This window comes from Nipponia nippon, unplaced genomic scaffold (assembly GCF_047370975.1).
Source record: "Nipponia nippon isolate SJK-2023a ecotype South Korea unplaced genomic scaffold, ASM4737097v1 scaffold_9, whole genome shotgun sequence".
Lineage (NCBI taxonomy): Eukaryota > Metazoa > Chordata > Aves > Pelecaniformes > Threskiornithidae > Nipponia > Nipponia nippon.
Window position 1 is genome coordinate 3,138,849 of NW_028262413.1, and position 22,856 is coordinate 3,161,704.

The 22,856-nt window shown below is 43.4% G+C and overlaps 1 protein-coding gene across 5 annotated transcripts in view; it reads left to right on the forward strand.

The window, feature by feature from the left end:
• Positions 1-22,856, forward strand: part of CHCHD6 (coiled-coil-helix-coiled-coil-helix domain containing 6) — a 115,215-nt gene that overhangs the window by 39,645 nt on the left and 52,714 nt on the right. For all 5 annotated transcript variants that reach the window (XM_087743525.1, XM_087743528.1, XM_087743527.1 and 2 more), the window contains 2 exons: positions 797-880; positions 21,789-21,859. In XM_087743525.1, coding sequence (XP_087599651.1) covers positions 797-880; positions 21,789-21,859 — 155 coding nt within the window. The remainder of the gene's footprint in view (positions 1-796; positions 881-21,788; positions 21,860-22,856) is intronic.

Sequence of the window (22,856 nt, forward strand, 5' to 3'; positions counted from 1 at the left end):
TTTTTTTTTAATTGAGCACTAGTTGATGCCCAGGTTATGCTTAAGCATGTGCTTGCATACCAAGTTTGCTGCTTTGGAAGTGTCACACTTATACTTCGGAAGATGGAAGAGAAATTCTGACACCCATCTCCTCTCCAAATCTGCAACAGCCAGGCAGAGGGGCCCTGGGGGTGCCGGTGGTGTAGGCACAGAGCGCTTCTGGAGAGAGTACCAAATTACCTGGGTAGTCCTATATATGTCTGCAGACGCAAATGCGTGGTCAGTGAGAATGTGTGTTGCTATAAAGATGTTACAACATTGCCTTGTATTTTGGATTTTCTTCATGATTGTAGTGATATGTTAAATCTAGGGAAGTTTTCTGACACTCCAACGGGCAAGTGTTTTATGAAGTGGAGGACTGGAGATTTATTTTTAAGGTAAGGTGAAGAAAATTGAAATGGAGTAATAAACATCATGATTCATGAAAAACAGACTTGGATAAGGTGGCGTTCTGAACAAGGCAGTAGGAAGCTGTCACCTTTCTATGATTATATGTTTTCATTTAATAAGGAGAAATAAAATCAAGGTTATGAGTTTGAGTATGATACTAGTAAGTGTTTCAAACTGGTGGGGATAATCCAAAATGAACTGCAATATGGAAGGTTTGTGGTTCTGCTGAGAGGGATCCCATACACCAGTCCTGAGCAATGATTTTTTTTTTTAGTCCCTTCCAGTCTGCATCCCAGGTGCTTTCCTTGCACTTGCACTTTTTTTTTAATTTCTTCGTCTACTGATGCTCTTTTGTTCTTCTTCCCAGGCCGTGGAGCTGCGAGGCAGGGAGGCAGAGTTGAAGCGGCAAGAAGCCTTCTATAAAGAGCAGTTGGGCCGCATTGAGAGGAAGGTAAGGCTAAGGTGTCTTTTATTTGGGGCCTCTGCATACTAATGGGATCGGATGCAGATCTGTGTGGATCCAAAGAGCAGAGAAACAAGAAGCGTTGTGCTGAAACCTGGGACTGTCAGCTCCCGGTATCTATCTGCCCCCCACCCTTACATGGTTAACTGATGAAAAAGCTGTACAAACTAAATCTTTTGAGCAACATGCATTTGAAAGATAAGGGGGGTTTTAACTGGATGATTTTTAAAAAAAGATTTCTAGTAGTTCAAACTTCATTTTCTGTTTTACCATGGGGTTTAGGTGAAAGCTAAATTGAAAAAAAAAGTGGCCTCTTTTTTTATTCTTTTGTTAAAAATCCTTTCCTAAATTAAAAAAAAAAAAAAACAAAAAAAACACGACAAATCTTGCTATAAATATGAATTAAAGTTGTATTATTAATTTTTCTCTGGGGAGCCTGATAGTTCACAGAGTGGTGCTGGAGTGCACTGCCTGCTTCTTGCTGGATAAGCCTTTGAAATGAACATGATTTAAAGAGAGACTGTCAAGCATCTTTTAAGCCTGAAATGACCTTTGAAAAATCCATTTAGGGATTTGAATCTCTCCCCTAAACGTGGGATTTGCTTCTCTGTTTAATTGTTTACCATGATGAGTTTTTAAAAATTGATGCCATAAAAATAGGAGCAGCCATGCTGTTCCTTATGAACTAATGCGTTTTTCACTTCCTGGCAAAATGAAATAATGTTATAAGTAGTCTTTATTTTTTAATAAATGTGGAGAATAATCTTCTCCAATTTGAACCAATTAGACCTCCTGACAGGGAGTTGCGTACATCCGACTCGTAGTTGTGTTATGTGACTAAAAAGAAATGCAAACAATGAAAAAGGTGGGCTGTACAGAGACAGAGGAATCAATCAGCCTTACTACCAACGTGTAGCATGATGGTGAATATGGAACATGGGAAAATTGCAGATTATAGAAATGGTGGGATACTATCGGCACATCTATTCCCCTTCTCATTCCCTGCTACTGCACGATTGTCCATGCAGCATTTTTTTAAGCCACTGATGGTAAAACATGCCCATGAGCAATTTCACATGATACAATTTTGCAACGCTTTAATCCATACAGTTCATTAAAAAAATAAACTATTAAAACTACCACTCAGTGTTGCATTCAGATTTTTAAATTCTATTTCTAGATAATGGGGATTGTTCAGTGAAATTGCAAACAATCTAGCAGCCATCGTTCTAATTATCACAGTTGTCCATATGTTCATACGCAAAGGGAATTTTTTGCAATTTCTTGGTCTCATGCTGTGTGCTTCTATTATATTCTTCTCTCTGGATCTGGTTTCATGAAGCGGAAACCGCAGGGAAAATCTGTATGTGTGCCTGTCCTTTGTGGACAGTGGAGTGGGGAGAAGCTTGTGTCCGGGCTGCATTGTCCTCTCTTTGAAGTCTTTTGTTGGATTTTGTGTTTCCCTTTTCAGGTCCGTGTCCCTTGCTGCAGGGTAACTTTTTAAACAAGGTGGTGGATATTTTAGTGCGGCGTCTTCTCAGGGGAGTACGGTGGCTTGCCCATAGTCCTATTCAAACTGCAGAGCTGCATGGAAACTGTCTTCTCGTTGTTACGTGTACTAAAGCAAGTAGATAAAAAGGACAGGTTTTCTTTCCTCTCTTGAAACACTAGATAGTTTCTGACCCTTGAACACTAGCATTTTGCTGGTAATAAAACAGAAGAATGCCTCCAACCGTTAGTCTGGATTGGAGTGGGAGGTGGGGGGGGCTAGAAGGGAGAGGAGAGAAATGTACTCGAAACAGTGTAATAAAGCTTAATTGTATTAGTTTTGAAAAAGGTTTTCGATCTTCTCTGTGGATAATTTTATTCCTATAATGGTTGGAAAGATGGAAAACACAGCACAGAACAATCTTTTTTATTAGCTGTTGCTTTTATATAATTCTGCTTTTATTTGTTGAATACACGCAGGCCTTGACATTTATTTATTTATTTTTTCCTTCCACTGTGCTAAAACCTTCCAACTCAGGCTTAGATATATTTTTGTACGTCTGTGTGTATGTGTGTGTGTATACATTAGAAGGAAAGCTTGTCGGTAAGGGGATGAGGTGGGGAGGAGCTCTGAAATAGAAGTTTGCTTTCTCCGCTGTTGTCAGAGAAGGTGGTCACCTGGAGCGTGGTCACTGGTAGCTCGGGGGTGTTGGGCTGGGAGTGACTGGATGCGATGGCTCGGTGTGGAGGTAGAAAGCTGAAATTTCTCCTTCTAAGGACCAGGCTGTCAGGAATTCCCCCCCTCCTCCCCTGCTGTGCCTGCCTATAACCCCTGGTTGGCTTTGTCTCCACTTCTGCACGATAACCGAATTCAGCAGTAGGAGACTTAGAGATTTGCTGTTGAAGGATGTTTTGAACTGTTGATGTTGAGAACGCAGTACCTTCCCGGTAGGATGCTCAGAATAATTGTGTTATGTACTCCTTACAACGTAGTAGCCTCTGCACTGAATCAGACATGGAGACTGTCCTGTTTCTTCTGACAGTGGTCAGCTTGCAAAGACATTGAAGGAAGATGCAAAAAACCCCTCACTGAAACAACAAAAAAAAAACTTTTGGAGAACAACTTTGAGAAGAGTCTTCCTAAGTGTTGTCAGTCGGAGGCTGACACATGCCCTGCTGCAAAAGAGTTTATTTTCATTCAGTGTTTTTGTTCACTGTAATGGAAGTTGGATTACTGCCATTGTTCTTCGATGTGTCTCAGGCATTTTTCCTGAAGCCTTGTTTAGCTCTTTGCCTCCAATATCATGTGGCAGTGTGTGCCACAGGTTAACTTACATACTCTGTAAATTCTCTGTTACCGCTTTCAAATACTTTTTTTCATTTAATATCCTTTATGTGAAAGAGAGAAAAGGAATTCTCTTCATTATTCATTATCTGTAGACTTCTGTTCCCTCTTTTACCTTCCCATTAAGCTGAGCAGTCCTCACCTTTTCAGCCTCTGCTTGTGTGAATGATTTTTTTTCCGGGTTTCTCATTCTACTTGTTTGTCTTTGGGCCCTTTCCCCCTTGCGGCTCTGTCTTTGAGATGTATTGACCAGAATTGAACTCAGTAGTTCCCTTGAATGCAGCAGATTGTGTGAATACATTATCCTTTTATTTTGTAATCTCTGAAAGAGTACTGTAATCTACTGGACAGAGCACAGAACTGGAAGCAAAAAACTGCTCATTTTCTAATAGCTGTTTCTCTTTTGGGAGTTTGAAACAATTACTTAGTCCATCTATCTCAGTTATTCCATCTATATGATGGAATAGCTTATAATGGGAGGGCAAAGTGTTGTGAAACAGTAAAGCTATAGAAATGCTAAAAAGGCTTTGCCTTTAGTTTTGGGTGAGATGAACTATGGGTGTACCTTATTTCAAATAGATCTTGAGAAACTCAGTTTCTCTAGACAGTCTTATTAAGATTTTCACAGGAAAGGGCATGCATGAAAAAATAATGTCAGTGTTTCAGCTTTTTGGTTTTTTCCCTACATCTTCTATTAACGCACTGGAAGAAGTAAGAGGGTGAGTGCAGCAGTGCTGTCTCACGCTACAGATCCATCTAGTTCAACATGTGGTCCTGACTGTGACCTAAAGTGGATGTCCAGGAGTCAGCGTAAGGTAAGGGCAAGTATAGGGGACACTTGCCCCAAAATGCTTTGATCATCCGGGCTGGTTGTCTTTGAAACTTTTCCACATCTGTTTAATCCTCGTGGAGAGGTGTGACCCAGAACTGTGCATGCAGTGCTCGAGAGGGGTGAGCCATGAATATATACGGGAGCTGTATCGGAATCGCGGTTTGGTTCTCTGTTTCTTTGTAGTCCCTAATACTTGATTTGCACTTCTGACTTCTGTTGAGCAAATGCCACGCACTACTGCTACTAGCAGCATTCAGCTATTTTGAGTGCAGATTTGAATGCATGAAGTAGCTATACTGGGATTAAACCAATGTTTTGGTTTGCTGTTGGGAGGTATTCTTCCCACTGTGCCCTTCGTTATCAGTTTGTCAGGGGCTGTGTGTGTTTGAAGGGCTGGTAGGGTTTGTTCTGCCTGCAGTGCATGCTTTTTAGACTTTTTTTTTAAATCAAATTTTATCGAACAAATTCCTTGCAGAGGATCAGGATGCTGGTTATGCCCTTGGTCTCCCTCGCTTTAACTCTGGTAGTTTGTTGTAGTTGTGTGTGTTAGTCTCTTGGGTTGCTTGTATGTTTTTGTTTTGGAGTGCCTGAAGTATTTTGGCAATCGGGAAAATTACAGGGAAGAGATCCTTTGAGCTGACTATTTCTTATATGACTGTGTGTAATTGCAGGATTTTGGAGCTGGTGATGCAGACGTTCCCTTCCACACCTGTGTTTCCAGTGTGATTGTCTAATCTCCAATAAGTAATCCAGTAATGAGACCTGGGTAATTGGCTATTAGCGGTTAAACTTCTAACTCTGACTTGCTAGAGTAATTTTACATCTCATCAATGTAATTTGGAATTGTGTCACAAAAAGTGGGTCTTGTCTAAGCTGTTTTGAAGGAGGTTTTGTACTGTAGTGTTTCTCTGGGAAGAAAGAATGAGAGTTGGGCCTAATAATTTGTAAGGAAAACCTTAGAAACACTCGATTTAGAAGCTTAAGCTGATGGTCTTTCATGCATTTAGGTTACTGAGGAGCAGGGAGGGAGGGAGATGGAGGGAGCTTGGTATAAATAGTTAACATATATACTGCTCAGCACTGGGATTTTTGTGAAGGATTCTGTGTAGGCATTGTCCTGCTTTGTCCAAATGGTAGAAACATCCTTTAAAAAGTATGATAAGAAAGAAATGCCATCTCTCCTGGAACCCTTCAGAAGCCAGGAGATTTCATTTAGCATATTAGTTGTATCCTTTCTCCCAAGTAAATATTTGTTTGACTCCTTTTGCTGTTTGGCCTCTTGCTGGGTTTGACCTGATAAAGGTTAAGGGCAGTGCTATAGTATAGCAAAACACGGGCAGCTCTGTGGGGTGGTGTAAAATGGCAGAGAAAGGCTGAAGGTAATCTTGGCAGGTGAAGTGAAACTCCTTGCTATAGATGGATCTCTTCTTTGGATTTTCCTAAGCTCCGGCTCCCATGTTATCTTTTATTAGGCGGCTGTGGACTACTGTGAGCAGTGGGTACATTAATATGCAACGTTTTTCTGCTTGTAGTTTTTCAGTACAGTAAGTAGCACAGGAGGTATTCATAAGCTGTAGAGTATTTATGCAAGTGGGAAAGGAATGCATTAAACAAATACTTTTTTTTATTAATAAGGTAGACTGCACCTTTTTCTCTGCTTAGCTTCACAAATCTTGTAATTTTGTGTGTGGCATTCACCTTGTTTGGTTTGTTTAAATTAATCTCCTTTTGCCCTTGCACTTACCATTTAATTCATGTTTGTAAAGCATTTAGCATGTGTAAAGAACGGGAGGCGAACTTATTTTTGTTTGTTATTCTTATTGGCCTTGATCCTTCTTCTTGGAGCAGTCTCCCACTTCTGGTGCACCAAGGTCACCCCTACATGTGAGTCCACTGTCATTTCTACGCTTTTTGGCCAGTTACTCATCTCAATAAAAACTCTGTGGAGAAAGAGACAGCAGCCTGGAAAAAAAAAAGCCTTCCAGAATAATATGTTCATGTTGGGTCTTCATGGTCGATTTTAAGCAGATCCTGCAGGGCTGAACAAGCTGATGTCACCTGGCCAAGGTGGCGGGGATTTCTGTTGAAGGGGACGAGGAATCAGTTCCCTGAGTTGGGATCCCAGGCTGTGTCCATATCCAGGAGATCTAGAGAGCACTCACCCACCTTTGAAAAAGCAAGCCGTGTTGAGGTGTTACCTTCAACCGAACCCTCTGCCCTCGCAGTGGCAGTTAAAGATTCAGTGCCCTTTTCCAAATGAGTTGATCTGTCTTGGCAGGCGTCACCGACACCATTTACTTTCTCAGTAAAATGGCCTGTAACATCTTAGGGCTGCGTGTGAACTATTGCTGTGTGTAAGGGCTGCGCTGTTTGCCTCCAGCCACGGTGTTGTCAGCCGCTAGCTTACTACTCCAGCCAGTGCTGCAGGGTACTTTGCGGAAGAACAGCTAGCGTGACACCAAGGTCTGGTCTCAAAAAATGTGTTTCCCTTTCAGAAGTATCACTTGTCCCTGCCTTCGTAATCAGGCCTTATTCTTTACAATTTCCAGGTTTTTTTTCTTACCCAATACGTTCAGGTCTCTTCTCACCCCCTGCCCCTGCTGCAAACCCTTTCTCCCACAGACCCAGCAGTGCTTGATGTGAACCTACAACAGCTGTGATCCAAAAAAGCAGTTTGCCTTTCAGACCGGTGGAGCAATATAACGAAGCATCCAGTTCATTGAACTGTTGATTTAATCTTCTGAACACAAGAAGAATAATCCCCGGTATAGTTTTCTGAAGTAGGCTGATAAGATCCGTCCTAATCATCCAGATCACTGCCCAGTCGCTCGGGCTGTCTGTCCGAGGCTGTGTGGACGTTGTCTTTCAGGTGGTGGTGGCTCTAGAAGTCTCTCAGGGCACAGCCTTTGATATTTAGAGAACTGAAGATTTTGTCCCGTGTGTGCATTAAATTTCTGAACGGGAACAAAATGAAAAAAGAACGAACCTGAAATTGTCATCTGAACCGGTACTGACCTCCCATCCTCTTCCTCTTTTCAGTTATTCACAGACATTAAATGTCAGGCTGGGGGAGGAGGTGGCAGTGCGGCATCCATAATTCCTTTTTTCCGCTGGTATCCGTTCGGGCTGAAGAGCATCTCAGGGAGGCTGCCTGCCTAATGCTTCTCCGTCATCTCCCTGTCTGCGGGGAGAGGTCGCTTCGTTGTTGCCGTTGGCCAATGCGCAAACTGACTTCCAGTACCCTGTGCTCGATTCGCCCATTTAATGGCTGTTTTGCTGAAAGCTTGTAAAGTTTAGTAGTTAATATACCTCAGTACACCAGCTTTTAGAGATCAGATAAATTGATTGGTAATTTGATGAACTCAAAGAACATCTATAACTGGGTAAATAAAATGTGTTAGATGTCAGCACTGCCTCTCTGCCTTCTCTGCAGTGTGTATGTTCTCTCTTCAATATGTGTTGACTGATGTACAGAACATTACATCAAATTACGAGCAGCCTCTATGCAAACAGCAACTAAGTGTTTGCTTCCCCTTCGGTCTGGACAATTAGCGTGGAGACGCACTCGCAGTCTGTGTGCTGGAGGGTGAACTGTCAGAGCCTTACGGTGATTTTGTTTCCCTGGCATTTAGAGTACCTTCGCAGAGGGAGAGAATGATGCTTATGGGCTGCTTCATCTTGGAGGAATCCATCCTCAGGCTCGACTTGTGAAATAAATGTGGCAATGTGTGGTTTGAACTTAGTGTCTTAACACTGAATTTAGCAGCTGAATTTAGATAACAATCTGGTATCTGGTCTCATCAGTGTATCACTATGAAGACTTGTTAAAGGCAGAACAAAAAGACCTAGAATGTGATCTTGTCTCTTTGTTAGAACTCAACGCCAGAGCATTTGTCAAGTCTAGTCCAAAAAGAGCACAACAAGGGGTGCTTTTGTCTTACTTTTGAGAGCTTCCCCCATTATCTAATATTTCTGATACCCTGCCTTGACATTTTTATTCAACCCAATTTCCCCTTCAGTTCATTCATTTTCTTATTGCCTAATAGTTTAAATTTGTTTTCTCCCTCTTTGTGCTGTTTATATGCTTGTTTATGTGCTTGTTTATAAGCAGTATGGTATTTATAAATGTGTGTATATACGGGTAGCACTGTTACCAGTAAAACCAGTGCTACTTTTCTAATGGAAAGCAGCGCTCGCATGCACATACATACACACACATGCGTGCAGACACACACTCTCACCTATTTTTACTGCAGTGTAGCTGTACCTTAGCACCAACTACATTATCCTGCTGCAGTAAATACCAGTGCTGCCTGCTATTTCCGTGTAATTCGCCAACCAGTGTACAATTAATTTTTGGCCCTGTTATTGCAGTGTTGGCTATTTTATGAAACTGTAGAGAGTTAGCACAGTGAATTGATTAAATATGTTCCAGACCTTAGGCTGGAGTCTGTGTGTCTGCTGGGATTTGGATGATTGAAGCTTGCGCTTCTCTTGGATATTCCGGATTTAGACTTAGTCTTGGAAATTGTTTCAGGTAGACAAAACTTCCTTGTGTGTGTGGAATCCGCTTGCATAAGAGCCTGACTTTGGGAATCTGAGATTTCTATTGCAGCCCACATGTGGCAGGGAAAAAGGCATCACTATTGTGACTTAAAAATAAAGCCAAGGCCTGGGGTCGTTTTGAAAAGGTCCTTAAAATTATGGCTCTGCCCTTACAGGATATGCTGTCATCATGCTAATGGAAAATGTGGCTAAGAATTACTCTGTGAATTGGGCAGACTCCACAGAACATCTCAAATTTGTGCTGAATTAAGTAGCCCAGAGATCAGACTTTAAAAAGGGACTACTCCGTGTTTACAGCAGCTGTACCTTCTGAAGTGAGTGTGTTTAGTCATTTACTGTGGGTGTGTTAAATACATGTTTCATGACAGCCTAGGGCCACTTTTCTGAAGGTTTTTCCCCATCTGCCAGTCATCTTAAACATAAATAAAAGAGCTATTCCAATTTCTTGAACATATAATGCATGTTCCCGAGAGACCAGAGTGACTCAGAAGTAGCTTGTAAATAACATGTTTTAATGTTCTTAAATATATGTGCACCATCAGGCTTGCCGTGAGGTCTTGAGCCACTGCAAATGGTATTTGCTTCATCTGTCAGACTCTCCTGATCCCAGGATGATGAGTGGTGGGGTTTTTATTTGCTTGTTTTTGGGGTTAGCTGGTGGTTTGGCTGTATATTCTGCTGCACCGAGAATGATCCCGATGGCAGTTTGCCATTAAACACCTTGACTCAAACGAGGATTACCCGACTTGCTCATTCACAGTCCGGCCCCATTGTAAGTAAATACAAAATAATGGTTGAATTTGTGTTTTCTTTTAAATAAAAATAATAAACATACATCTCATACACGCTAGGACTGTCTGCCTTCTGTAGGGTCGAACCCTGACAAATGCTTGGAGAGTTTTGCCCTGCTCGGTACTCGCTGGTGGAGTAGCCACCAGATAAAAGATGCTGCCCTGCACAGAGGGCAGCGACAGCAAGGAATGGCCAGAAAACACCAAGAGGCCACTTAAGCTGTGTCGGCCTCCAAGGGGCCACAGAGGAGTGAGCGACGGGAGAAGGAAATGCGTGAGCTGAGATAAAACTCTAAGCTTCTGATTTGAGAAGACTTGTAATAGCCAGGTTATTTTAAGAGAAGAGCTAGCTTTTCTTTTCCTTCCCAATTATTGCATTTCAGGTCTTTTTGTAAGGAAAAAGGCTTAATTCCTTCTCCTTCCTTCTCCCTCTCCATTCTTCTGAACAGAAGCCAAATTTTTGCTTATATAATTTCAAGCTGCAAGGTTGCTGTGAGCTTGCATGCCTGGGTCAATCGAGGAGTGCCTGGATTTTTTTTTTCCCCTAGAGATGTCTTGTGATGTATTGGATGGCATACAGAAATCATCTAATTTGCCTTGACATGCAGCAAGCCTTGAACTGGCTGGACTGTGGCTCTTGAAACAGAGAAGACGATTCATAAGGGCGTGCGAAAATGCTGTATCATGTGCCCGCCTGGGCATGTATATGAATTTTTTAACTTCATTTTTCATCATAGTTGTGTATACCACAAAATTTCCTCTGGCTGTTTAGGGGATTAAGTGCAGTATATGAGACCTTTCACCTTTAGGTCATTTGTTGAGATACAGCTTCTGTTAGCAGCAGCAAAAAGCCATTACTTCCTGACGGCTAATCACTCATTCGCGTGGCACCGAGATAACAACTCTTCCTCCAGTTAGAGGCAAGGGTTTGTTGCAGGAAGAATAACAAAAAAAAAATACTAGTTGTGTCCTAGCTGTCAATTTCTGTGATAGGCAAAGGGCGTCCCGGCGAGGAACGCAGAGTTCGTCCTTGCCGGTTGAAAACAGGACAGTGCTGGGTTTTAACTTTGTGTGTTCACTTGTTCTGCGGAGAGAGGATTTGGCTCCAGGTCTGCAGTGTTTGTGGTGGTTGGGTTTTGTTGGTTTTTTTTCCCCCTCCTGATGTTCCCCAGCAAAAGAATGGTTCTGTCCCTTCTTTGCTTTCCTGTTGCCCGATTTCTGAGCCCAAGCTGTCCCCAGTTGAAGGGCTAGGATGTCTTGTTTGGTCTTGTCCGGTAGATAGAGGTGAAAAACTACTACTTTTTTCATGAGCCTGCAAAATCCACTTATAACACTGTTTCCCAAGCCTTTTCTTGTTACAACATTTATCAGCTACAGCAACAAACCCCAGATGATTACAGATGCTTATACCAAAATATCTCTTTTGGAGCTTTAAGCCTACTTTTATTTCTTCCTTGTTTAGTCCCAAAGTCAAGGTCTGTTGTTGTTTGCATGTAGTGTTCCTTACTGTTAGAGACGGCGTTTGGAGATTAAATTCTGAGAGTAGATTTAGCTTGCATCTACGGGTGTATGGAACACCATACGTGTGACATTCTTTCATTTATGTTCCCGAGATGCCTTGGCAGCAAGGCTTTATGAGATTTTTCTGGTTTAATGTTAATAAGTAATTGTTCTTATTATTCTGTAATGGGCTAAAAGCGAGAAACCCCTCGTTCCCTTTCCTCCGCCTGGATTCTGTAATGACGGTATGACACTAAGCTGATGGTGACCCAATGCTATTGAAGGCCGTGGGTGCCATCATGCACCAGGGTTGTGACAGTCATCGACTGCGAAGGAGTGGTCGCTGCCCGAGTAGGGGAACGAAGCCCTTGTGTGGCTGCCTCCGCTCTCCGTGGGTGTTTGATTTTTATGTTAATATTTACGTCTCAATAGCCCCGCTGTGAACATGCCTCTCGCCACCTGATTGATGGTCTGCGGTCCTCCTGGGCTTCTCTTTGGAGACTTCTCAAGCTCTTTGCCAGCTACAGAGATGTCTCTTCAATGCCTTATCCTCCTCAGAGGAGGCAAAACTGCTCCGTTAAAAACATGTGGAAGAGAAGATCACTAAAAGCAGAGAGAATGAGACTGTCAAACGATGGAAGGGAAATTGCTTACAAATATTTTCTGATTTCTTTCTTATCCTTTTTGCCATCCCTTCTCCTTTGTCCTCCTTGGCTTTTTTATCTTAGGACAAACATCGTATTTATTTTCTCTTTACTGTGTGCAGAATTTAAATGTTTCGAATAGCAGAATAAATACAAAAAGATACTAGTGTGCTTTTCTCTGGAATAACTGATGCCTTGCAGGGAGAACTGGAGGTTATGTGGCAGTGGTACTGTAAAGGCAGGCCAAAGGAATCTCTGTTAATCCATTTTCTTTTTCTTGTTATCAGTGTTTCATGTTATATTTTACTTTTCCTTTTTAAGCAATAATCAATACCTCTTGGTAGAAATAGTCTAATAACACTTTTGCTAGCTGTAAAATAAATATACCGTTGCTTTATAATGTTTGTCCAAGTATTACTAATAAAGGGGAATGACATCAAGTTATCCTTGTAAAACTACTTTTGAGCTGTGGAGCTGGGAACTTTTTCCAGGTACTCATTAACTGAAGTTTCTTGCTTGCTGGAAGATAAGTGAACATTGTCCTTATTTAAAAAGTGAGACCCTAATGCTTACGGTTAGTATTTTCTATAATAGCTTTTGTTACTTCACTTTTTGGTTGTCCAGATATGGTATATTTCTTCAGATGTGCTGATTACCCATAACTTGAGCTTGAATTTTTGAATAATGAGCTCCTGGGCACCTCCAGACGGAGCCCAGAGCGCTTCTGGAAGTGCGGGTTTGTCTGTGTCATTAACCGCGTACAGTGACCTGTAAAGTCCTAGCGGCCTTTTGGGCTGTAATCACTAAACCAGCCTCTCCTACAGGACGAAATGGGAAGAGAAGCTGCAAGCGTAGTGAGAGAACCCTGACTGAAAATACAAATATCTTCAGAAAATGCTCTGGGAGTAATAATAATAAAGAAAAAGTACGGTGGCAAAATAAATTGCTGCTGATACAATTTTTCTTCCTCTCCCAAGTTTGCCTCTAGTATGGCAGTTTTTCTCCCTTCGATAAATAAATGCAAAGATGAGAATCGCTGCCAAAAACTGTCACATTTCTGGAACTTTCAGCCCCTGATTATTCACATTAAGCCTCCCCCCCCAGCAGTACAGTATTCTGAATATGTACACCCACCATTCTGTCAGATCTGTGCAGTCTGCGTCTGGTTCATCTTCTGTGTCTTTGATGTGCTCCATAACGTAGGCAAAGAGAGGTCTGATAGTCTCTCTAAAAACCTGACAGTTTGTGTGACAATCTGTCCACGAATCCACAGGCTCCTTGTCAACCAAATGAGCCTTTGAATATCAGAGGTTTTCGGAACAGTGCTTGCAGCATTGCATATGCACGAAGGGGAGAGTACAACAGGCTTCCTTGTAACCTGAGAGATGTCTGCATTTTCCTTAATCATTCCAGGGACATCTCATCATTGCTTCCTGGCTGGTTCTCAGCCCTGCACATGTCGGGGTTATTTAGCAAAGCTTGATTTACTAGAAACTGCACATGGAGAATAATTTGCAGTTAGGGGTAGAGGAAAAACCCTGGGAGGGGGTGGAACTTGCAGGCTTTGGTGTACTTCTGGTTTTTGGTGGTTTTTTGTTTGTTTCTTACAGTGACTCTCTTCCGTGCAGCTCCCTTTGCCCATGCAAGTGCATGGATGTGATGCATTTTCTTCCAGTCCTCTTGCACATCCTCCTGCCTCGGGTCCCTCCTATTCTGGCTTCCTCTGGGAATCCAGTGAATTGCATTCCTTGGTTACCTGTTGTGGGAAAGGATGGGGTCATGACTGTAATTTAGGTTTTTAAAATTGGGACAGGAACTGTTAACTGGGCCAGATGCTGCAGTTTATAAATGGGGCTTAGGGATATTCTCAGCAGAGAAAGCCGGGAGTTTTAGCTGCAGCGTGCCCGTCCGAGGCAGTGGGAGTTCTGTTGGAGGCTCTGTCAAATACCAGCTTTGGCACGATGGCATCAAACCTTAGCTATAACGTTCTTCCCTTCCCAAAATAAGTTACTGTGATGGGCCTGACAGGGGAATTTACTTAGTATCTTTTTTTTATATATGACAAGTACTTGATGACTGCCAATTTTCTGGTTTTTTAAATTATTTTTTTTCCTCTGAAGTACTGGTCAGCCTCCTAGTGAAACTTTCAGCTACGTGCCTTGGCGCTGTTGATATTCTGGCAATTCCCTCATTCTCCGCACGCCTGTCGGTCTCCCTTGGGCAATGCCCGGTTGTTAGGGGCAGCGTCCTGTGACCTAGGAGTTTATCCTGGTTTAGTGACGGATCGGCTGATGGGACCCGGGTATCACTACGGGAGCAGTTGTGCAGCTGCCCAGCCCGGGCACAGGGATTTAGCCGGCATTGCCGTGCCTTTAAAGTCATGGACGCTATGTTATCTCTGCAGGTCAGCCAGGTGTAGGACTTCTCTGAAGCAGATGCTGAAAAACGTTGATGTTTAATCAATGCCTGGGAAGCCTGTTTACCTGCACTTGTCAGGTATAATTGATTCGGGCATTTACTGTGAATTCCTCACCGAAGACTTCTCGCTCCTATATTAAACTTCCAGCTAGGAGGAGAGCAGAGCGGTACTCGCCTACAACAGTTTTAGCGTTAATCTGGGCCTTTCACGTTGGTGTTGCTGTCCTTGTCAGAAAGCCTGGGTTGCCTGCTGACATTTTATGGCCTTTCTCTTTGAAAGTGCTTTTACTTTCCAGAGTTGGCGTTTAAAGAATTACTAATGCTTTATTTGCAGTCTTTCAGAATTGTGTGCTTTAAAGCAACCTCATATAAACGCAGTGTTTAATTGTTTCTGGTTTGGTTTTTTTTATTTGCTCCTTCTTTCCCTTTTAATCACCTCCGTAGTAATAATTTCTTTGTGGCTGGCTGGCTTCCTGAGTTGAAGATAACATGAGGTTTTTCTGCAAGTTTCCAGTGAGGCACTTGGAGCTCTTTGGAGAAGTTCCTAACACCGGCTTTCTGTGAGGTACCTGTTTTAACTGGGCTCTTCCCAGGGTACCTTCCTAGAGACAGCCTGGCTCTGCCGTGCGATCTCTGGGTCTGTAAACCCACTCTGACCCAGGTGGAGGGTCTCGGTGTGGGACCTGGGTCTGGCAAGTCCTGGGGTGCGTAGCTTTGTTTGAGTCACTGGGTGCTTTAGGGGCTGTGGCTGAACTTTTTGTGCCTAGCTTGTTATCCACAGGATAAACCCAGCTGTGGTCCTTCTCCCCAGCTTTGCCTCCCTAAAGTTTTGTGAAGATTGGTGTTTTGGGGGATTTTATCTTTGAGAAGCTGTCTAGGTATGCTAGAGAATTAATATTTTGCTTTCAACTCAGGTTAACATTGCAGTCGTGAGAAGACCTGTTCAAACAGGAATATACCTCTGCCCATGACTAGTTTAACTTTCCAGTGTTACTGTGGACATTGCTCTTTTTCTGTCCTCTCTGAATCTTAATCCAAAATTTATGATCTCACAGCCTATTGCCGAAGGAAAGAATAGAATGACACAAATTCAATGCTCTCGTTTCATTATTGGTCTCAGTGGGAGGAGTGGATGAACCCACACACGAACAGCAAACAACAGAGCTGTGTTTAGAAGTTGGCTTTGGGAAAAAAAAAATCTTTTCTCTGGATCAGCAGGCTGTTTGTAGTTGCTTGCATCTTTCCTCTGTTACCTTTTGAGAAAAAAAACATTTGAATTCGCATAAAAGCAGTTTAACCCTCGACTTCTGCGCTCTCGTGGTACACTTTATATGCATACTTCTCTTCCTTGTTAATCGGCTTCTCTGTGTATGTGCACTTGCGCTCGATAGGAAGGAGAAAACGTGAATGATCTCTTTTAGCGAAATGCTAGCTGATACCAACAAACAGGCTGAGCAGGGACTGAAGAGGAGCGAGCTCAGGAGGTGAAGAGGTTGCTTCTTGCAATGTGTCCTGAAATTCCCAAACTCCCTGTTTTGGACCAAAGTTGATAGCGGTGATTGATTGTGTAGGTTGATTTTAACAGATCCAAAGGGTCGTCCAGTGAACAGGTCGGTTCAGCTCATCTGCCTCCGTACCTGCGGGAGGAGTGCAAGTAGATGGGATAATTTTTCAAATCTGTTAGGAGCCATTTGCATGAGACTTCTGAGCGATGAGAACGAGAAACCTGATTTATAGCGCGTGTGAACCAGCGACCCGGTGAGGCGCGTGGTGCCCGAGGCAGGGCTGTGAGCGAAGGCAGCTCCCGCAGCCTGCGCTAACTGGAGTTTTTCTGTAGCTCCTCGTGGCAGCAGCTGCGTCCAGCGCCCGGGCCTGTTCCCCATCCCCAAGTGCGTGCGGGCAGGCGGTGGTCGTGCTGCTTTATCAGGATGGTCTGAGGTCTTGTTTCTCCTTTAGAAGCACCTGGAAGCAGGAATTTGAATGTCTCCTGGTTGATATTTCATACGTGAGAAGTAACCTTTTGCTTTTCTTTCCCCTTTCTCTCCTGAATATAGAATCATTAAGGTTGGAAAGGACATCTGAGATCGAGTCCAACCTGTTAGCCTAACTGCCCGGTCCACCTCTAAACCGTGTCCCTAAGCACCACATCCACGTGTTTTTTGAATACTTCAGGGACTGTGATCGCACCACTTCCCTGGGCAGCCTGTGCCAGGGCCTGACCACTCTCTTTCTGAAGAAGTTTTTCCTGATATCCAACCTAAACCTCCCCTGGTGCAGCTTGAGGCCGTTCCCTCTCGTCCCATCGCTTGTTCCTGGGGAGAAGAGACCGACCCCCCCCGGCTCCAGCCTCCTTTCAGGCAGTTGCAGAGAGCGATGAGGGCTCCCCTCAGCCTCCTGTTCCCCAGGCTGAGCACCCCCAGCTCCCCCAGCCGCTCCTCCCCAGCCTTGGGCTCCAGCCCCTGCCCCAGCCTCGCTGCCCTGCTCTGGCCACGCTCCAGCCCCTCCATGGCCTCCTTGGGGTGAGGGGCCCAGCGCTGAGCACAGCATTCGAGGGGTGGCCTCACCAGTGTCCAGCACAGGGGGGATGATCGCTGCCCTGGTCCTGCTGGCCACACTGTTCCTGACACAAGCCAGGATGCTGTTGGCCCTCTTGGCCACCTGGGCACACTGCTGGCTCATGTTCAGCCAGCTCTCGACCAACACCCCCAGGTCCTTTTCTGCCAGGCAGCTCTCCAGCCACTCCTCCCCACGCCTCAGCATTGCATGGCGTTGTTGTGACCCAAGTGCAGGACCGGGCGCTGAGCCCTGTTGAACCCCATACAGTTGGCCTTGGCCCATCGATCCAGCGGGTGGAAGCGGATCCATCGATTTGTGGTGTGTCCTACTGCCGGGGCACACCGCATGTTCCCCCTGCTACCGCCTCTCGTGCTCCTTTCGGCTCGTGCTGGGCTCGTGGCGGGAGGTTTGCTGGAAGCTGGCGAGCGCGGACGTTAGGAGAGGGGATCGAAGCAACGCGTCTGTCAGGTGCGAGGCAGATTGTGCCATCTAATCCCCCGGCTGTCGTCTGCAGCATTTGTCAAGGCCTCCGCTGTCCTGCTCCGTTTCATCAGAGGTATCACTAGCATTCATCTAGGCTGGCAGCATTTCAACAGCTGTTAATCCTCTTTGTATCTTTAAGCACTGTGACCACTGACAAGCTTCTATACTCTGAGGTGTCAAAATATCTCAAGATAGCTGTGGTGATGGTGGTTGGGGTTGGTTTTTTTAATCCAAACACCTTCTGATCTATTGACCCAGACTGAACCTGATGGAGAAATCTGTGTCCTGGTGTCAGGTTTTTGCTGCTGCTGCTTGATGTTCACAAAGAATTTCGCCTCAAATCTGATTAATTTCTAGTTCCTCACGCTCGCGTTGCTCTGTTTTACGTGTTACTGCAAGTAGCGCATGTTTCACTGAAGTTGTAAGGAATGTGGTTTAATGTCAATGTGAGAATGAGCTGGCAGGGTTTTCTCTTTATGCTTCAATTACTTTCCCTCCTGAAATAACCCTGAGAACTCCGTCTTCTGCTATATTGTTTTCTTACTTTCTTTGCTATATGTTGCGGAAGGGGCCTGGGCAGTGTAGCGAGGTGTAGTAGTGAGTGTTGGAGTTGCGCTGCGTGTTTGCAGCCAAGGAGGAATGTTGAATTAAAATTTACTCCAAATTTAGCTCAAAGTTTTAAAATCGGTTCCCTCTGGAAGGGGAATTTTTAGTGCAAGGGTGTTTTGGGAGGAGTGGGGAGCAAGGCTATAGCAGCAAATCTGTTGTAGAAAAGCAGCAGGGTAAAAGAAAGCGGTTCTGTTGGTCTGTAGGCTTTAGTTATGTATTTTTATAACTTCTTGGTGTTTTTATTATTTGCTACGAACCATCATTTAATAGCAGGGGAAAATCTTTCAAACTAACATTTCTTTGTTTAGTTTGTTTGTCCTCTCTGGAGAGCTCTCTCCCCATATGACAAAGCTCTGATGTTCTGAAGTTGGCTCCCCTAAGGCTCAGCTTTATTGAGAGAAGTGAAACATTTTAGGTGGTTCATTCATTCTTTCTGTGTCTCTTGTTATTTGAGCCCTTATGGTGTCCTTTGGTCATGTTTTTAAACTTATTTCTGCAACTAAGACTGCCAGGAGCTTTATTTAATAATAGTTGAGGTCTCATGTTCAACTTTCTTTTTGTGAGCTGCCATTTTATCTCAAGCATCAAATATTGTGAGAGTAAATTAAAAGCAGCATTGATGTCTTGTAATTTTGCGTTGAATGTTCTCTCTTTTACTGTGCAACTGAATATCGCTTTATGAAGCCAAAGGACTTCACGAAGACCAGGGGCAGCTCAGGCTTTGTTTCAAGTGCAAATACCGCACCTTGATCCTGCTGAACTGCCCTCGTGCGTGGGCGGCTCTGCTGGAGTCACAGGAGCCACGTAGCTGGTTCCTGGCTTGGGTCCTCCTTTGCAACCTTATTATAAAGTCCTGCCTTTTTGTAGGCCATTGGAACATTCTTCCCCGCCACAGGGTGACAGGGTAAAATACTGAAAATGAAGCAGATCTTGCATCTTGAAGTCTAGATGAAGATACTTGGAAAATTGTTCTCTGTAAGTAGAAGCCCCAAATCCCAGATCCTGCCGTGACTGTGCCCGTGCCGAAAGGCCTGTTTCTCCTTTAGCCCACTTGTCGCTCACTTAGTGTTTAGGACAAAAGCAAACACGACTTTCAAAGTATGAAAGGGCCTAGAGGCCAAGGAAAACCTGTTTAACAAGTCTGGTTGTTGAACTAACTCAGGTTTAAATGGCAAAACTCTGTTTTTCTTACTCGGGGAAGCTTTTAAAGATATTAATTCATAGCATTGGAAATACTGCTTCATTGGTTTTTAGGGTTTTTGAGGGGGTGGGGGAACAAGGCAGAGAGGTTTGACTCAAAGGCAAGAGGCCCAGATGGATCACATGTAAAGATGTTGCCTTTTCATTTTTAAAACTCAGCAGCTTTCATCTTCGGGTTGAAGGTCTTCTGTGCCCCTCCTTGATCTTCGCATCGTGCCATGTGCCCTGTGGTTTCTTTGAGGTCAGGTCTCTCCTCCTTTCCCTCACTGAGACTCTTCCCTCTCCATTCAGGTTCTCACTTGCCTGCTTTTCATCAGTTTTAGGGTCCGGAGCTATTTCATACTGGTTTCTTTCCCAGTTATTTTTGACCGTGTTAGGAGTCGATGTTGCAGATGGGGCTGACCAGAGTACTGGGCAGCTGAACTCTCTCTAATCAACCGGGCAAGGTTGTGCCACAGCCACTTTAATCGACAGGACAACCAGTAAATGAGTCTGTTGGCTATTTTTTCTTTCTTTAGGTGGGTTAAATGCCAACCTCATGCTGGGTCTCACGTACAACATACTCATTCCTGTTTTCCTCTCCTGCTGCTGTTTCACTGCAGAGTGCTGCAGGCTAATAGTATCTGACGGGGCTACTTCCTATTGCCTGAAAAATGTTTAATTTTACTACCTTGCTTTCTCTCTTTCCCACTTTCTCTCATTTTGATCTCTCAAATCCAGTCCCTTTGAGAAATCAGACAGTATGAAATATGAAAATTGCTTGGGTAGTAATTGGAGAAACGGTGAGACTTATGAAACCCATGGAGATAACGCTTACATCTACTTATTCACATTATTTAATTTTTAATGGCAAATTTAATTAATGAAGCACAGGTCTTGTGGTTTCATGTGTGAATAAGTACCAGCAGGGAGCTGAAAGTCATGAGGTCTGTTTACAGGACAGAGAAAAAGGCTCCATTAAAATCTGAACTTTTCATTATAGGAAGGAGTAAAATGGGTTTAATAGCTTAGAAGTTTGACCATTATGTAACAAGTAAGTAAATGAAAACTTTAATGACAATTTGCTGGCAAAATGCATTTTGAAGTGGTTACTCATCCATGATTTCTCAGTTTAAGTCTGTCTCCTAGGTCAAAGTTTGGAAAAGCAAAGTCTGTTCTGTGGGTTTTTTGGTATGTGACATAAATTCAGGCTCCAGAGATAAAACGCTTAAATATAGCACCTTGAAGCCTAGGCTCTGAAAACCTGTATAAACCTTCCAATTAGCTAAGCTTCACACAACTTCAGTGGTACAGGCAGCTGTTATCCCTCGCTTGCAGATGGAGAATGGTGACTCGCCCAAGATTGCACAAGTGGCAGAACCGCTAATAGAACTTGAGTTATATCTGTCCTTTCCTTTTTCTAACCACTGAACAATATGTGGCGTCTCATCATGCGCAGGACCACAGCTGCATTTATGGGAAAATAAATGAAGAAGAGCAAGAATAGTATTCTATATAAAATGACCAAATTTGGGGAGAGATAGCAGCTAGAACCGGCCCTAAATGAATAGCTGTCCTCGCTTTCAATACCATTTTGTCACTTTTTTGATTGATTATTGCATATTTTCTGCATGTGCCTTTTCAGACTAAGGGCCTTGCAGATGAGTTTTGAATGAGGCAATTGCAGCTATTTCAGTATAAAGTCCAGAGGCTTTGCCTAAAGCAGCTTTATCAGCAGTTCAGTAGCACAAGACCTTGCAGCGAAGTCGCTGGGGGTGCGCAGCCATTCCTTTCTGCTGTTTGTGCTTGGGAGGCTCGTAAGGGCAGCCGAGAGGAGGAATTCATCCTCCATGTTCAGCGGCTGAGCAGTTGTGAACTAAAACTCTTTCCGTGCAAGCTCAGGAGAATTTAATGCAAACCTCTTAAGCCCTGCAGCAAGACACTCCAGACTCTGTTTGGCAGTGCCTTAACTGATACCTGATACGCCTCCCTGTGTTGTTAAAAGGGAAACAGGCTGCATAATTTTCTTTTAAAGAATAAGTAACGTAAGTAGAAGCACTGAAATGTAAAATGGATTTTCCAGTGCTAGCAGCCAATTTTGATACTTGCACGTCAGTAACTTACAAGATCCTTCACAGCAATTAATGAAAAAAAGAGAACAAAACACAACCTAACTCAAAATAACTCGGTGCTGGAAACACCTTGGTTTTGTGCTTCCATGGAATAATCGAAGCTGACGGTCGGTTGTTAGCGACCTCTTCCCCTCTTCCCTTCGCAAAGGTGAAGCACGGAAGGGAGGCACGTTGTGGCCTTGATGCACTTTGCTGACAAGAAAACTAACTTTTAAGCATTTTTTGTGTTCTTTGAACTGAATATGCTGTTTGTTGTTGGAAATCGTTATTAATTATAGATGATAACTTTGTGATGGGATAAGATCTGAGACGCCTTTAATTTTTAGAGCTGAGCATTATATTCTTTGTTTCAGAATGCAGAGATCTACAAGCTGACATCCGAGCAGTACCAGGAGGCAGCCACCAAGGCAGAGGAGTGGATAAAGTGAGGAGCTGTTTTTGTTCTTTTCAGCAGTTGCATTTCAGAACGCTCTGCGTGTAGCCTCTGGATAGTCCCGTAAACGGAGTGTAAAGTTACCTCCCGTCGGGTATTTAGGGGGCTGAGGAGTTGTAAGCTAGCATCCTCTCTTTCTGTGCCAAGCTTGACAGAATTTAGTATAAAGTTGTTAGATCTTAAAAGGGAGAATGAGGGAGAAGACATGGACTTTCACATTAAATGGGAATATTTGCTAGGGTTTTCAAAATGGCAATGGAACATGTTCAATCTGTTCAAACTTTGACCCAACGTGTTTAAGCTACACATTGCAGCATTGGGCTAGTGCGTGGGAGTAGGAAGGATGGCCCCCCTTCCAAAGTTTTCATTGTCCAAGGAGGAAAAAGGTAAACAGCCTAAATCTTAGCCCTGTAAATATCAATCAAACTAGAGCTGTAATTATCATGAATGTTTTCTTAGAATGGGTGAAATGATTTTTCTGACTTTTTTTTATTGGCCTTGGCACAATTAGTGGACCTTTAACGTTGTCTTTTTAAATTGTGTCTAAATTCCATTTGTATTTGCCAGTAGTGTTATATAGCTTTATTGTTCCACATGCACTAACAGCTGTCCAAGAAAAAATATTTTCTATAATTCTTTAATATTAATGAGTCCAAAGCAATTACACTGTCAAGAGCAGCATGCGGATCTCAGTTGGGTAAACAGTTGGCCAACACGCAGTAAACTGGAGTAGCAACATATGTAGTCCAGTTGGGTCCAGTCCAGACTGTATGATACTTAATTGCATAAATAGATAATATAGTAGTGATGAATATGTTAGTGGGGTGTGCAGTATATTGTGCTGTCTTTATTTAAAATTATGTTTGGCTGCCAAAGCATCACATAACCTGTTGTAATTTCACATTTTTGTTTGGACAGTCAAGCAATAAGTTGCTAAAGAAGCCAAAACAAGGCAGCTAACACATTGCGTGTGTTTTCATGCAGTTTT